Below are 14,668 nucleotides of genomic sequence, written 5' to 3' on the forward strand. Positions count from 1 at the left end.
TGTTCAGAACCGTCTCGACGTATCCTGCATTCTATGTAATGAGTCCTGGCCCTACGACCTCTACACAAGGAGGGGTCCTGGCTCTGTGTTGCATGCTCCTATCTCTCCCTCGTCCTAGGCTCTGCACTCCTGTCTCTTCCTCGCTGAGTTTTGGAGTCCGAGCCCGATTCAAGACCCAGGTTCTGGGTCCTTGTCCAGTCTCTGGCTCGGAGTCCAAGCCCAGGCTTCTTGTTCCCAGTTCCATGTCCTGGTTCCGCTATCCTAGTCAAGTCCTAGCCCAGGCCCCAAATCCTTGTCTCGTCTAGGGCCTGTGTCATGTCCAGCGTCCTCCCTTCCCCACTTCCCTTGCTTCCTTCTCATGCCCAGTCCTGTTCCTGGTAGTTCAGTGTCTGTGTCTTGCTTTTGGGTCCGCTCCCAACGCCTCCACCTTATAACAGATTCACAGATGGCCACAACATCATATTTGCCAATATGCAGCTGAATTTCAAGATGGACCATTTTATTCCTTCTGCTGCATGCATTCAAATACAACACTCTCAGTCCAGTATTTGCTGCTTTCTGTTTTAATTGCACCATGGCTTTATTGCCCTGTAACTCATGCCACTGGCTTTAATTAAGCTCTATCTCCTGCCTGTTCTTTCTGTAATCTCTGTTGCACGCTATAATTGATTTGTTTCTGTTCTCCCCTTCCTCAGCCCAATCACTCTGGTTCCCATCCCCCAGCCAAATACGTTTAAACCCTCACTACCAGAATTATTAAATGTGCCTGCTGGCATATTGTACCCCTTTGGGTTCAGATGTAACCCATCCTTTTTGTATAGTCTTACCTCCCCCAGAAGAGTCCCCAGTGATCCAGGAATCTAAAACCCTGTCCCCTACACAAGTCTCTCAGCCACACTTTAATATGCCTGATCATGCTATTCTTTCATCGCTAGCACATGGTACAGGCAGCAATCCTAAGGTTACTACCCCAGAGGTCCACAGGGGTCTGTCTTGGCAATGTTTCTTTTTACATTCTATGTCAATGCATCGGATGACAGTATTGATGGTCCTGTGGCCAAATTATGAATGAAGTTGAATATTGAAAGGACTGGATAGAGAGGTCGTGGAGGGCTATTGTATCTGGTTATCACAATGTCATACATAGAACTGAAATATACAAACGATAGGCTTGCTCTACGGCTTGAGATTCTTAATTGGAAAATAGGTCTTTATTCACAAAATCCTCATTGCCCACAGTGACTGTGCACTGATCCCAGCAATGGAACCCGCCACCGCAGCCCCACAGTGCAAATATGTACTGATTTCAAAGCTATGAAATTGCATGCGAATAGCCTCCCCTCCCCCAACTCCACTCTTTCTGCGTCCCCAGCAGACTGAGACATCTCATATCTCGCTGCCAGGACATTAAACTGTGAACAACTGTGGTCAGGGACTGATCTCTGGGGTACTCTAAACGCTACCTCCTTCCATTCTGAAAACAACCCTCTCATCCAGCCACAAACTACCGGCAGTTCATCGATCTCCAACGAGAAAGTCTAATCACCTACTCCTGAGGTTCAATAGCATTGCTGATTCTGAGTTTACCACCGTCAGATGCCAGGAGGGACATAATAATCAGAAAGTCTCTAGTCACAGCTGTGTAAATACAACGTGATCTTAGTGGGTGTGTGGCGCATGCTCAGAATGTGAAGGAGACAGACAAACTGAGCCAAGTCACAGACTGATGAAGGGAAGGAATGATCCATTCTGATACAGAGAGGGAAGCTGAGAGTTTGATATTGTCCCTGATGCCAGAACTGTAGCCAGTTATAAGATGAAGTCTTGTTCCTCCAAATTGTTTTGACCTCTGACAGTGTTTTTATCAGAAGGCACCATGGAGAGTAAAATCATCTGAGTTGAATTGTTGTCTTTCACCCACTGATGTGCTTTTGTAAACTTTTAGCAGTGTAGAAAAGTCAAAGGATTTGTGTATGGGAATCACAAACACAACAGCACGTTAGTTCCGCTGTATCTGTCAGTTCACCAGCGCTTGAATGCCACTGATCCTTGAATGTGGAGGCGGAGATGCTGGAGAAGACAGCGCTGTTACTACAAGGAGAGCCCAAACACGTGTCCATGTCTGTGCTCTGATCGGATACATTGCCATGACATTGATAGCAGTGAGATGCCATTCACTGGCTCTCATTTTGGAAGTCGGCCATCACAGATACACCAACAGATTTGCACTGGGAAGCGGCTGTTCACCTGCTCTGTGTGCGCAAAGGGACTCATTCAGTTAACCCACCTTGTGATGCTCCGATGAGTTCACGGTAAATAGAGGCCACATTTCTGTCCAGAGTGAGCAAAGAGTTTTACTCAATCATCCCAGCTGCTGCAACACCAGCAAATTCATATCAGGAAGGAAGTTCAAATCAGCTCTGTGTTAAATGTTTACCCATCATGGTGACTGAAGGCAGCTTCATGAGGGACTGTTACTGTCAGATTCTGTAGTTCCTGTGGCTGCTCATTGTACTCAGGACTGAACCCTGGTCACTGAGCATTGGAGGAGTCTGTTCTGCTGATGTTAGTCTTGAATTAGACTGAAGTTTAATATTGTGGATCTGTGAAAGATAAATAATTTCTCTATCAAATCACGTGTCTCAGGTACTTAATGTCTCTACCGCACACAGAGTGTACACAAGAGAGGCCACTCGACCCATCTGGTCTCTGCCCATATTTCTGTTCCATGTCAGTGTATCAAAATCTAACCCTGCCGTTCACCTCTCACTCTCCCTGTGATGACAGGTTGCAACCCGTCACCACTCCGTGGGATAGGAGATTTTCCAGGAATTTCATAGAATCATAGAAATCTACAGCACATTACAGGCCCTTCAGCCCACAGTGTTGTTCTGACCATGTAACCTACTCTAGAAACTGCCTAGAATTCCCCTACCGCATGGCCCCCTGTTTTCCTTAGCTCCATGTACCTATCTAAGAGTCTCTTAAAAGACCCTATTGCATCCGCCTCTGCCAGCATCGCTGGCAGTGCATTCCACACACAAACCACTCTTTGTTTAATAAACTTAGCTCTGACATCTCCTCTGTACCTACTTCCAAACAGCTTAAAACCATGTCCCCTTTTGTTAGCCGTTTCAGCCCTTTGAAAAAGTCTATGGCTATCCACACGACCAATGCCTCCAATCATTCCATACACCTGCATGAATTTCCTGCATGATTTTCTCCAGGCTGAATAAGACCATGATCTCACTGTGGTTTTGATGTTCCCCAGGACTCAGGCCTAAGGTGGTTAAACCCCTTCTTCCCCGCTCTTTTCAACATTTTGGGTGATTTTCACTCATTTCAAAGGGCTGTGCCTCAGACAGCTGGGTTGTTGCAATGCACCTCTAAAGTCAGACCGCAGACTAGCGAGTGAATCTTTGATGGAGCAGATTCAGAAACCAAAGAGTTGCCAGCATGAGTCAGGGCTTTGGGGCTTCAGAAAGAGTTGGGATCTAAAGTTTACAAGGAGTAGGAGGAAGAGGAGTCAGACCAGTGAAATGTGGCTACAGGTAAAAAATCAGAAACATTTAGAAACTGTTTGATTGAGAAAAAAAGTGGTTAATTTCTGCAAAATAATGGAGGAAATCAACAGATCAGACAGCAAATGTGAAGAGGGATAAATAGACAACGTTTAGGCCGAGCACCTTCAGCATGCCTAGACTGTGTGCTCCTCTGCTTAGTTGCTGCCTGAACTGCAGAGTTCCTCCAGCATTTTGTGTGTATGTGTCTACATTTCCAGTAACTGCAGAATCTCTTGTGTTTCATATCTGCATTTGTAAGAGGATTGTACTTTGGCATTAGAAACACGTTGATATTGAGTATATTATTTATGGGAGCCGCTTTCTGCGTTAAAACAGCTGCTGAATTTTCTATGCATACAAAATAAACTGAGGTATGGACATGGGACCAGTGCTTGCAGACACTTTTAATGGCAACCTGATTACCCATAAATCCCTCCGTTAATAATTTCGCCGTCGCCGAAGCACCGATCAAATGCGCAGGCGTCAGGGTTGCGATGTTAACGAATATCACGCATGCGTGCAGTACACAAAAGGCCTCTGAAGATCAGCAGCAGGTAAGATTGATTCTCCGAGCCTTGAGATTTTCAACGCCGACTGAGGGACAATTGCTGTGAACTGTAGATACCATGACCTGCAATCCTTCTCTCTCAGCCCCACGATCTGTACACGGGCCCTGGGGAGCTTCCGGCTGATGAGGGAATCGAACCGATTGATCTCTCAGACAGAGCTGAGCTCCAGCTATCTAAATGCAAGGATCAGGAACTCTGTGAAAGGGCACAGAATCTTTTACATCAGCTGTTGAGAAAATCACCTTTGTTCTACCTCCCATCACAAACCAGATAAAAACTGTCGAGAGGGCACAGTTTTAAGGTGCTTGGAAGTGGGTAGGAAGGAGATGTCAGGGGTGTTGTGTTCTTTATACGTACCGTGGGTTACTAATAACAAGCCATATTCTGGAAAAATTGAACTTTCATTTAACAGCAACAAAACCACGTTTTATGTTGCCATGCTCCTCGGTCATTCTCTGATTTCTGCACATGTTCAGAACTCTCCATCAGGCTCTGACACGTGATATCACCACGAGGAGCGAGTTTCTTTACGCAGAGTGGTGAGTGCATGCAATGGGCTGCCGGCAACTGTGATGAAGGCGGATACAATAGGGTATTTTCGGAGGCTCTTGGATAGGTACATGGCGCGTAGAAAAATAGGCTATGGGGTACTCTAGGTAATTTCTAAAGTAATTAATGTTCGACACAGCGTTGTGGGCCAAAGGGCCTGTATTGTGCTGTTGGTTTTCTATGTTGTTTTTTGTATTGGAAATCCAAGAAACTCACACAAAATGCTGAAGGAACTCAACATTAATATTCTTTTCTGTGGATGGGGCCTGGCATGCTGAGTTCCTCCAGCATTTTGTGTGTGCTCCTTGTTCTACCTCCTCTTGTTTGGGACTTTTCTACCCATGAGAACAGCTTTAGACCCATTCTCTCTGGGTACACAATGATATCAAACATGGTTGCCCTGGGCAACAAGTAGCTTTCACATCACAAATGTGCCAGACTCCAGTGAGACAGACTACTGCCCTTCCCTTCATATTCATTGGCATTGCCATCAATGAGTTCACCACTGTCAGTCACTTGCGGGAGGGTTCAGGGGAAATATTTATGTACAATACAGAAACTGGTGTCACCTGTTTGTATTCTGGTGATACAAAAGTTGCTGAAGAATTTGCAAGTGGGAAGAACTGGAGTGATATTTGGAAATTTGGCATTTTAAAGTGTCAATTAGCAAGCAAATCACATATGGACAAAGTGCAAAAGCTCTGGCGAGAAAATCCTTCATTACCCACTACCGGCCTGCTACATAGGTTGTGTGATATTGTAGATGAACTCAATCAAACCCAGAGGAGATCAAAGTTCTTATTGACAGTGATTTGCTAGCTGTTAAAAAGAATAACTCCCTATATAAAATTCAGTGTGCACATGTTGTTGTCACTGGGTAAAAACTGCACAGCAGAAGACTTTTGTGCACAGTGGTCATTACAAATTAGAGGACATTGGTGTTAAGGTGGGGAGACCTCCAGTGTCCCTGATGCCCTCACCTACAAGATGTGCATCCAGCTGCAGCTTGTAACCCTGCAATTTAAGGAGCTGGAAATGGATGAATTCCGGATCACCCTGGAGTCAGAGGGGTGATAGATATGACATGAAGAGAGGTGAGTTACACCCAAGGTGCAGGATACAGGAATTTGGATGAGAGTCAGGAAGGGGAATGAGATTGAATACCCATTGCAGAGTACTCTTGTGGCCATCCCACACAACAACAGGTAGACCACTTTGTAAAGTGTTGGGGGTGGGGGTAATTACCTGACTGAGGAAAGTCAAGGGGGTGATAGGCGATTCACTAGTTTGGGAATTTAAACTAGCAACTAGCAGAGGTCCCAATATCATAGTGGTAACTCTTACTATTGCAAGTGTGTGGCGGGAGAGGGTGTGTAGTTAAACTTAAAGTTGTTGTGGGTGTTGGAGTTAGAATGTCAGAACAGATAGTGGAGAGGTTGAATTGAATTGACTTTATTACTTATATCCTTCATATACATGAGGACTAGAAATCTTTGCATTACATCTCCGTCTAAATGTGCAATATGCAATTCATAGTAACTTATAATAAATTGTACGTACAACAGGACAGTCAATATAACATACAAATTTATCTGTATCAGCTTGAATTAATCAATCTGATGGCCTGGTGGAAGATGCTGTCCTGGAGACTGTTGATCCTGGCTTTAATACTGAGGTACCGTTTCCCGGGTTATAGCAGCTGGAAAACTTTGTGGTTGGGGTAACTTCGGGCCCTCTGATCCCTTTAGCCACAAGGGGCATATCTAACTCCCTCTTAAATATAGCCAATGAACTAGCCTCAACTATTTCCTGTGGCAGAGAATTCCACAGATTCACCACTCTCTGTGTGAAGAAATTTTTCCTCATCTTGGTCCTAAAAGGCTTCCCCTTTATCCTTAAACTGTGACCCCTCGTTCTGGACTCCCCCAACATCAGAAACAATCTTCCTGCATCTAGCCTGTCCAATCCCTTTAGAATTTTATACGTTTCAATAAGATCCCCCCTCAATCTTCTAAATTCCAGCGAGTATAAGCCTAGTCGATCCAGTCTTTCTTCATATGGAAGTCCTGCCATCCCAGGAATCAATCTAGTGAACCTTCTTTGTACTCCCTCTGTGGCAAGAATGTCTTTCCTCAGATTAGGGGACCAATACTCCAGCTGAGGTCTCACCAAGGCCTTGTACAACTACAATAGAACCTCCCTGCTCCTGTACTCAAATCCTCTTGCTATGAATGCCAACATACCATTTGCCTTTTTCACCGCCTGCTGTACCTGCATGCCCTCTTTCAATGACTGGTGTACAATGACACCCAGGTCTCGTTGCACCTCCCCTTTTCCTAATCGGCCACCATTCAGATAATAATCTGTTTTCCTGTTCTTGCAACCAAAGTGGATAACCTCACATTTATCCACATTAAATTGCATCTGCCATGAATTTGCCCACTCACCTAACCTATCCAATTCACTCTGCATCCTCTTAGCATCCTCCTCGCAGCTAACACTGCTGCCTAGCTTTGTGTCATCCGCAAACTTGGAGATGCTGCATTTAATTCCCTCGTCTAAATCATTAATATACATTGTAAACAACTGAGGTCGCAGCACTGAGCCTTGCGGTACCCCATTAGTCACCGCCTGCCAATCTGAAATGGTCCCGTTTATTCCCGCTCTTTGCTTCCTGTTTGCCAACCAATTCTCTATCCACATCAATACCATACCCCCAATACCATGTGCTTTAAGTTTGCACACTAATCTCCTGTGTGGGACCTTGTCAAAAGCCTTTTGAAAGTCCAAATATACCACATCCACTGGTTCTCCCCTATCCACTCTACAAGCTACATCCTCAAAAAATTCTATAAGATTTGTCAGACATTATTTTCCTTTCACAAATCCATGCTGACTTTGTCCGATGATTTCACCTCTTTCCAAATGTGCTGTTATCTCATCTTTGATAACCGACTCTAGCATTTTCCCCACCACCGATGTCAGGCTAACCGGTCTATAATTCCCCAGTTTCTCTCTCCCTCCTTTTTTAAAAAGTGGGGTTACATTAGCCACCCTCCAATCCTCAGAAACTAATCCAGTATCAGAAAGGATCTGACAAGTGTGGTTTGAGACAGGCTGTTTTCCGGCAAAGGAGTACTTGGTAATTGGGAGGCCTTCAGAAGTGAAATTTTGAGGATGTAGAGTTTGTCTGTGCCTGTTCAAATAAAAGTTGAAAGGTAACTGGTGCAGGGAATCTTGTTTTTCAAGAGACATTGAGGCCCCTGATATTTTGATCCTCTCAATCCCTCAGGCTGTTGGCTGCTACCAAGACTCATTAATAACTACAATATCATCATTCCATGCCCTGAGCTCATCTGATATTTTTTTTAGATGTCATCTGTTGGTTATTAAGAGCTTACCAATAATTTTCGCTCTTTTGTTTGCCCTCTGTTTGGAGTTTATGTTGACTTTGGCTTCTCATTTCAGCCATGCCTTTCCAATGTTTCCACCTGCCTTTCTCCTGCCTTTCCAATGCTTCCACCTCTTTGGGATGTTTCAATGACTCAGCTCCCGAATTGCTCCCAGAAATTTCAGCCATTGCTACTCCATTGTCCCTCCTACTTTTTCCCTTAGAAACAAGTTCGTCCAGCTTCTCTGTCATGGAAACATGGAGAAGTTCAGTTCAGAAACAGGCTATTTGGCCCATCTTGTCAATGCTGAAAATATATTTAAGCTGTCTAATGCACCTACCTGCACCGGGACAATCGCCCTCCATACCCCTACCATCCAGGCTCCCATCCAAACTTCTTTTAAATGGTGAAATCAAGCTCATATTCACCACTTGTGCTGGCATCTCATTCCACACTCTCACAATCACTTCAGTGAAGAGGTTTTCCACATGTTCCCCATAAATGTTCACCTTCCCCACTTACACATGACCTCTGGTTGTCGTCCCACTTAACATCAGTTGAAAAAGCCTGCTTGGATTAACCCTTAGGATTATCCTTCATCTTTTCTGCGAGGACAACCTCATGCCTTCTTTTAGCCATCCTGATTTATTTCTTACGTGTTCTCTTGTCTTTCTTATACTCCATAAGAACCTGCCTGCCTATCCCTGTTATGCAACTCCATCTTGTGCTTCACCAGGGTCTCAATATCTCTTGAAATCCAAGGTTCCCTGCAGTTTCTATCTTTTTACCTTTTATTCTGAGAAGCATATACCCGCTTTGTACTTTAAAAATTTCGCTTTGAATGCCTCCCACTTACCAAGCACACCTTTGCCATAAAGCAGCCTGTCCCAGTCCACAGCTGCCAGATCCTAGTATCTTAATTCCAGGTTTTGATCCATGAACTGAACACATTCACCATTCCTACAATGTTCCTTGCATTGAAATATACAGGGCTCAGCATATTCACTGCACCATGCTCAAGATTTTCATTAGGGACTTTGTATCAGGTCTGAACAATATCTGCTCCACATCCTCTCCACTATCTGTTCTGTTATTCCAGCTCTCATTCCCCTGCAACTTTTGTTTCACAGAACCCACCCACCGTGCAGCACTAGCAAGCCTTGCCACTGGGATATCAGACATATTCTTGTTTCTGTATTCTTGTAGTCCTGACGAAGGGTCTTGGCCCAAAATGTCGACAGCACTTCTCCCTATAGATGCTGCCTGGTCTGCAGTGTTCCACCAGCAATTTGTGTGTGTTGTTGTTTGAATTTCCAGCATCTGCAGATTTCCTCGTGTATATTCTTGTTTTGTTCCCCAAACTCATGAATCCTCTATCACCCCTTTGGCTTTCCTCTTGTGGATCAAGAAACAAGGAGGTGCATCCCAGGTGCAGGCAGATAGGAACACATGGGGTACTTATTAATTATAAGAAATTCAAATGAACACTTATGAAAGAAGGCATGAGGTTGCCCGAGCAGACAAGGTGAAGGAAACTCCTCAGGGAATGTGCAGTTATGTTAAGAGAAAAAAGATTTCAAGGCAGGAGATGGTCACAGAGTCTATAGAAGTGAAGCAAAGCAGCATTAATTTCATGGACCCTGTACAGATTATGGAGGTGGAGGTGTTTGCTGTCTTAAGGCAAATTACCGTGGATAAATCCCCAGGGCCTGACAGGTTGTTCCCTGGGACTCTGCGGAAGACAAGTGCAGAAATTGTCGGGGCCCAAGCACAGATATTTACATCATCCTTAGTGACAGGTGAGTGACTGGAGGATTGGAGATTAGCCAATATTGTTTAGCTGTTCAAGAAAATAAACTAGGAAATTATACGTTGGTGACCTTGACATCAGTAGTGAGGAAGTTATTGGAACATATGTGCAGGAACTGGATATTTGGTTGGAAGTGGAGTGATTATGGAAAGGCAGCACGGCTTTGTGCATGATGAGTCATGTCTAACCAATCTTACAGAGTTTCTCGAGGAAGTTATAGGGAAAGAGGATGAAGGCAAGGCAGTGAATGTTGTCTACATGGACGTTAGCGAGGCACTTGACAAAGTCTCATACGAGAGGTTGGTCAATAAGGTACACACATTCAGCATTCAAGATGAGATAGTAAATTGGATGAGACACTATTTGGGAGAAGCCAGAGTGTTGTAGCTTTTGGTTGCCTCTCTGACTGGAGGCCTGTCTCTAATGGTGACACTGCCATAGGGATCAGTGCTGGATCTGTTGTTGTTTGTCATCTATATCAGTAATCTGGATGATAACATGGTTAGCTGAATCAGCAAATTTGTGGATGAAACTAAGACTGTGGGTTTAGCGGACTGCGAAAAGACTATTTTGGCTTGCAGTGCGATCTGGACCCACTGGGAAAATGGTTTGAGAAATGCAAAATGGAATTTAATGCAGACAAGTGTGAGGTGTTGCACTTTGGTAGGAACTACCAGGGTGGGTCTTACACAGTGACTGGTCGGGCACGGAGGAGTGTTGTTGAAGAAAGGGATCTGGGAATACAGGTCTATATTTCACTGAAAGTGATGTCACAGTTCGATAGGGACGGAAAGAAAGATTTTGGCACACTGGCCTTCATAAACCAAAGTACTGAGTACAGGAGATGGATGTTATGTTGACTTTGTACAAGACATTGGTGAGGCCTAATTTGGAGTATTGTGTGCAGTTTTGGTCACCAGCCTACAGGAAAGATGTAAAAGAGGTTGAAAGAGTTCAGAGAAAATTCGCAAGGATGTTGCCAGGTCTGGAGGACTTGGGTTATAAGGAGAGATTGAACTGGACTGGACTTCATTCCTTGGAATGTAGAAGAGTGACAGGAGATTTGATGGAGGTATACCAAAATTATGAGGCTTATAGATAGGGTAAATGCATGCTGGCTTTTTCCACTGAGATTTGGTGGGACTACAACCAGAGGCCATGGGTTAAGGGTGAAAGGTGAAATGTTGAGGGGAACATTAGGGGAAACGTCTTCATACAGACGGTCATCCTGGTGTAGAATGAACAGGTGGTCCAACTGTGAATGCGAGTTCATACGAGCACATCAACAAAGGCTATTTGTGTGAGAGTGTTTCAGTTACTGTGGGGCCAGGCACCCATGCAGCTCAGTGGGAACAGGGAATAATACCTATGGAGAGAGTCAAACCGAGCCAAGTCACAGATTGGAGATGACAGAAACATAGAAAAAAAGCCTACAGCACAGTGCAGGTTCTTTGGCACACAAAGCTGTGCTGCACATGTCCTTACCTGAGAAATTACCTAAGGTTACGCATTGCCCTCTAATTTTCTGAGCTCTATATACCTGTCCAGGGGTCTCTTAAAAGTCCCTATTGTATCCACCTCCACCACTGTCACAACAGCCCATTCCACGCACTCACCAATCTCTGCGTAACAAACTTACCCCTAACATCCCCTCTGTGCCTATTATTATAGAGACAGAAAAACGTCAGAGAATTTGATGGTCATTCCAGATACCATCACTGTGCCCAGTTAGAAGATGATTTCTCTCTCCAAGTTGGGTTGAACTTCACTGTGACAGTGTGATGCCAGATCACACCGTGGTAACTCAAGTGTTCTCATCTGAAATGTTGTCCTACATTTGATGGACAATCTTTAAAGTTGATGGATTTTGTAAATCTTTTTACAGGTTAAAAAATGACAAGGAATTTGTCTACAGGAATCTCGAACACAACATGCCAGTTTTGCTGTCACTGTCCAGATATTTAAGAAGTGGAGCAAGGGATTCACTTGATCATCCTTCCTGCTCAGACTGTAGGGCAGGATTCATTTAATCATCTCAACTGAAGATACATCAGCAAGTTTACACTGGGCAAGGCCATTCATCTGTTCTGTGGGTGAGAAGGGATTCAGTCGGTCATCCCACCTGTGGACACACCAGTCAGTTCACACTGGGAAGAGGCTGGTCATCTGCTGAATTTCTGGGGAAGGATTCTCTCAGCCATCTGAACTAATGGCTCACTAGCGACTTCACACTGGGGAGAGGCCATTCACTTGCTGGGACTGTGGGAAGGGATTCACTTGCTCATCTGTCCTACTGAGACATCAGTCAGAGACACTGCTGAGAGGGATTTCACCTGCTCAGATTGTGGGATGAGATTTCCTCACTCTTCCACCTTACAGAGACACCAATCAGTTCACACTGGAGAGAAGCCATTCACTTGCTCAGTCTGTGGGAAGACATTCACTCGGTCATCCACCCTATTGGCACACCAGTCAGTTCACACTGCAGAGTGGCCATTCACCTGCTCAGAACGTGGGAAGGGATTCACTCTGTCATCGGATCTACTGGCACACCAGCGAGTTCACACTGGGGAGAGGCTATTCACCTGCTGTGAATGTGGGCAGGGATTCACGTGATCAACTCATCTACTGAGACACCAGCGAGTTCATACTGGGTAGAGGTCGATCACCTGCTCAGACATTGGAAAGATATTCTCTTGTCCATCTCCACCAAATATGCATCATTGAGTTCACACTGGGGAGAGGCCATTCACCTGCTGTGAATGTGAGAGGGGATTCACTCAGTAATCTAATCTTGTGACACACTACCGGGTTCACACTGGGGAGAAAGTTTCTATAAGCTCCATGCTGGATATTTGTCCATCACCATTGCTGAATGCAATTTCGAGAGTGACTGTCGGTGCTGAACTCTGCAATTATTGCTGCTGCTCACCACACTCAGTTCTGCACCCTGGTCACTGGGCATGGGAGGAGTTTCTTCTGCTCCACATTCATATTTAATGGGACTGGAGTTTAATATTCTGGATCTGAGACAAATAAATCAGTTCTATTTTAAACTCTGTCTCTGGTACTTAGTAAATTTATAACACACCTAATGTACAGTACAGAGTCAACTCAGGCCAGCTGGACCCTGCCAGTGATTCAGTTCCATAACAGTCCATTTACATCCCCCCTGTTCATCTCTCGCTCTCCCTGTGGTGATGAGTTCCAAACAGTCACCACTCTGTGGGTGAAGAGGTTTCCCTTGAATTTTCTGCAGACTGAAGAAGTTGAGCTGACTGCAGTTCTGTCTAAGATGTTCTTCGCGCCCTCAAATCTCTGGGCTGAGGAAGAATGATGTTAGGAGTTAACCTTCTTATTCAGGGTACATTTCCACATTAATGGTCATTTTCCCTGCTTCTAAAGGGTTGTTGAAAACACCCCTGTCCTCTAAAGACTGAAAGCAGAATGGGAAACCATCAGTTGGATGTTCAACGGAGCAAGGTCAGAAACCAGAGGCAGGTCTGCCCAGGGCAGAGTTTGGGGCTCTGGACGATGGGCAGGGTAAGAACGTATGATGAGGAGAAGGGAATCAGCAGTTGGGCGTGGCAACAAATGACAGAGTAGCAACATTTGGAAGCTGATTGACAGAGAAAATATTTCGATTGTCTGACTGATGACACAAACAATACCTGTTGTGAGGTGCAGCACTGGTCGAGGAACATGTGTGTGTTGGGAATGGTTTTATCTATTGAGAGAGTTGTTCCTGCTTGTTTATCCAGTAATACTATATATGTATGGTTATGGATTGTCCTATCTCTAATACTCTATTGATTATCATATAATTTGTAGGATTTTGATTCTAAAACTTGATCAGTCTTGAATTTATGGTGCCTTTATGAAGTTATAGTGGTCATGAGTGTAAAGCAAGATGTTGGTGAAGGGTATTTGCCACTTGATTGTAACTTTGTAAGTAATCAGATTGAGTTAAACTGCTGCAGGATCCCAGAATGTGTTGGATTGTGTCTGGTTTCTCTCAGCATTTTCTACATTTATCACCTTGGTTGATAGTCTTTTATGTATTTTTGATAATTTTTATGTCAATCACCCTGTCCTGTATTTCCACAAGGGATCTCTTTTTCTGTGAAGGCATCTCCCACTTTGAGTCGGACATTTGATGCTTCATTGACAAACATCTCGTCTGCTCAGATCATTGGGATGTCTCCCATGGAGGGTCATACTCATTCCACTGGTTAACATTTTCATGAAGTGAGGATTCACTTTCCTGAGTTGGCCTCTCATTTAAGTTTTTTTGGTGTGTACTTCATACCACAATTGCATATGCTGACATGGAGTGCTGAATCCTGCTTAATTTTGAAGAAAATATACATTTAGGAGTTTTATCTGACTGTTGTGTCAGTTTTTATTGTATGTAATACCTCATCCTCCTGTCCTAGGTAATGTTGATCTAAGTGCGCTTTAGTATAAATACTGTTCTCTAAATTTGTCATTTCAGTTGTTTTTATTCTTTGTAAGTTTTCCAGATCAGAATGGGACCAAGGTATTTTTCCTAAAGAAAACATTAACATGGTTATAGTGAAAGTGTTTATTCCTGTTGTGTTTGTTATATTATTGAGCTCTGCTTGGCAGATTTTCTTAAAGCATGTAGTAAATTTTGTCAAAAGATTTCACTATTTGAAACTATTTTCAAATTTCTTGTTTGATGATATTCCAGATACCTGGGTATCAAGTGTCCTGATGACTGGTCTTGGCCTGAAACATTTATTCCCAACCAAGCCTGACTTG

At 44.1% G+C, this 14,668-nt stretch overlaps 1 protein-coding gene across 1 annotated transcript; it reads left to right on the forward strand.

Annotated features, from left to right (window-relative positions):
* Positions 1-4,084: 4,084 nt before the first annotated feature.
* On the forward strand, positions 4,085-14,459 carry LOC140714149 (uncharacterized). Its single transcript, XM_073024987.1, has 2 exons — positions 4,085-4,117; positions 11,769-14,459. Exon 2 carries the CDS (start codon positions 12,233-12,235, stop codon positions 12,497-12,499), a length of 267 nt encoding a protein of 88 aa, XP_072881088.1. The 5' UTR covers positions 4,085-4,117; positions 11,769-12,232; the 3' UTR covers positions 12,500-14,459.
* Positions 14,460-14,668: the final 209 nt, after the last annotated feature.

Source organism: Hemitrygon akajei, chromosome 2 (assembly GCF_048418815.1).
Source record: "Hemitrygon akajei chromosome 2, sHemAka1.3, whole genome shotgun sequence".
In the NCBI taxonomy this organism is placed as follows: Eukaryota; Metazoa; Chordata; class Chondrichthyes; order Myliobatiformes; family Dasyatidae; genus Hemitrygon; species Hemitrygon akajei.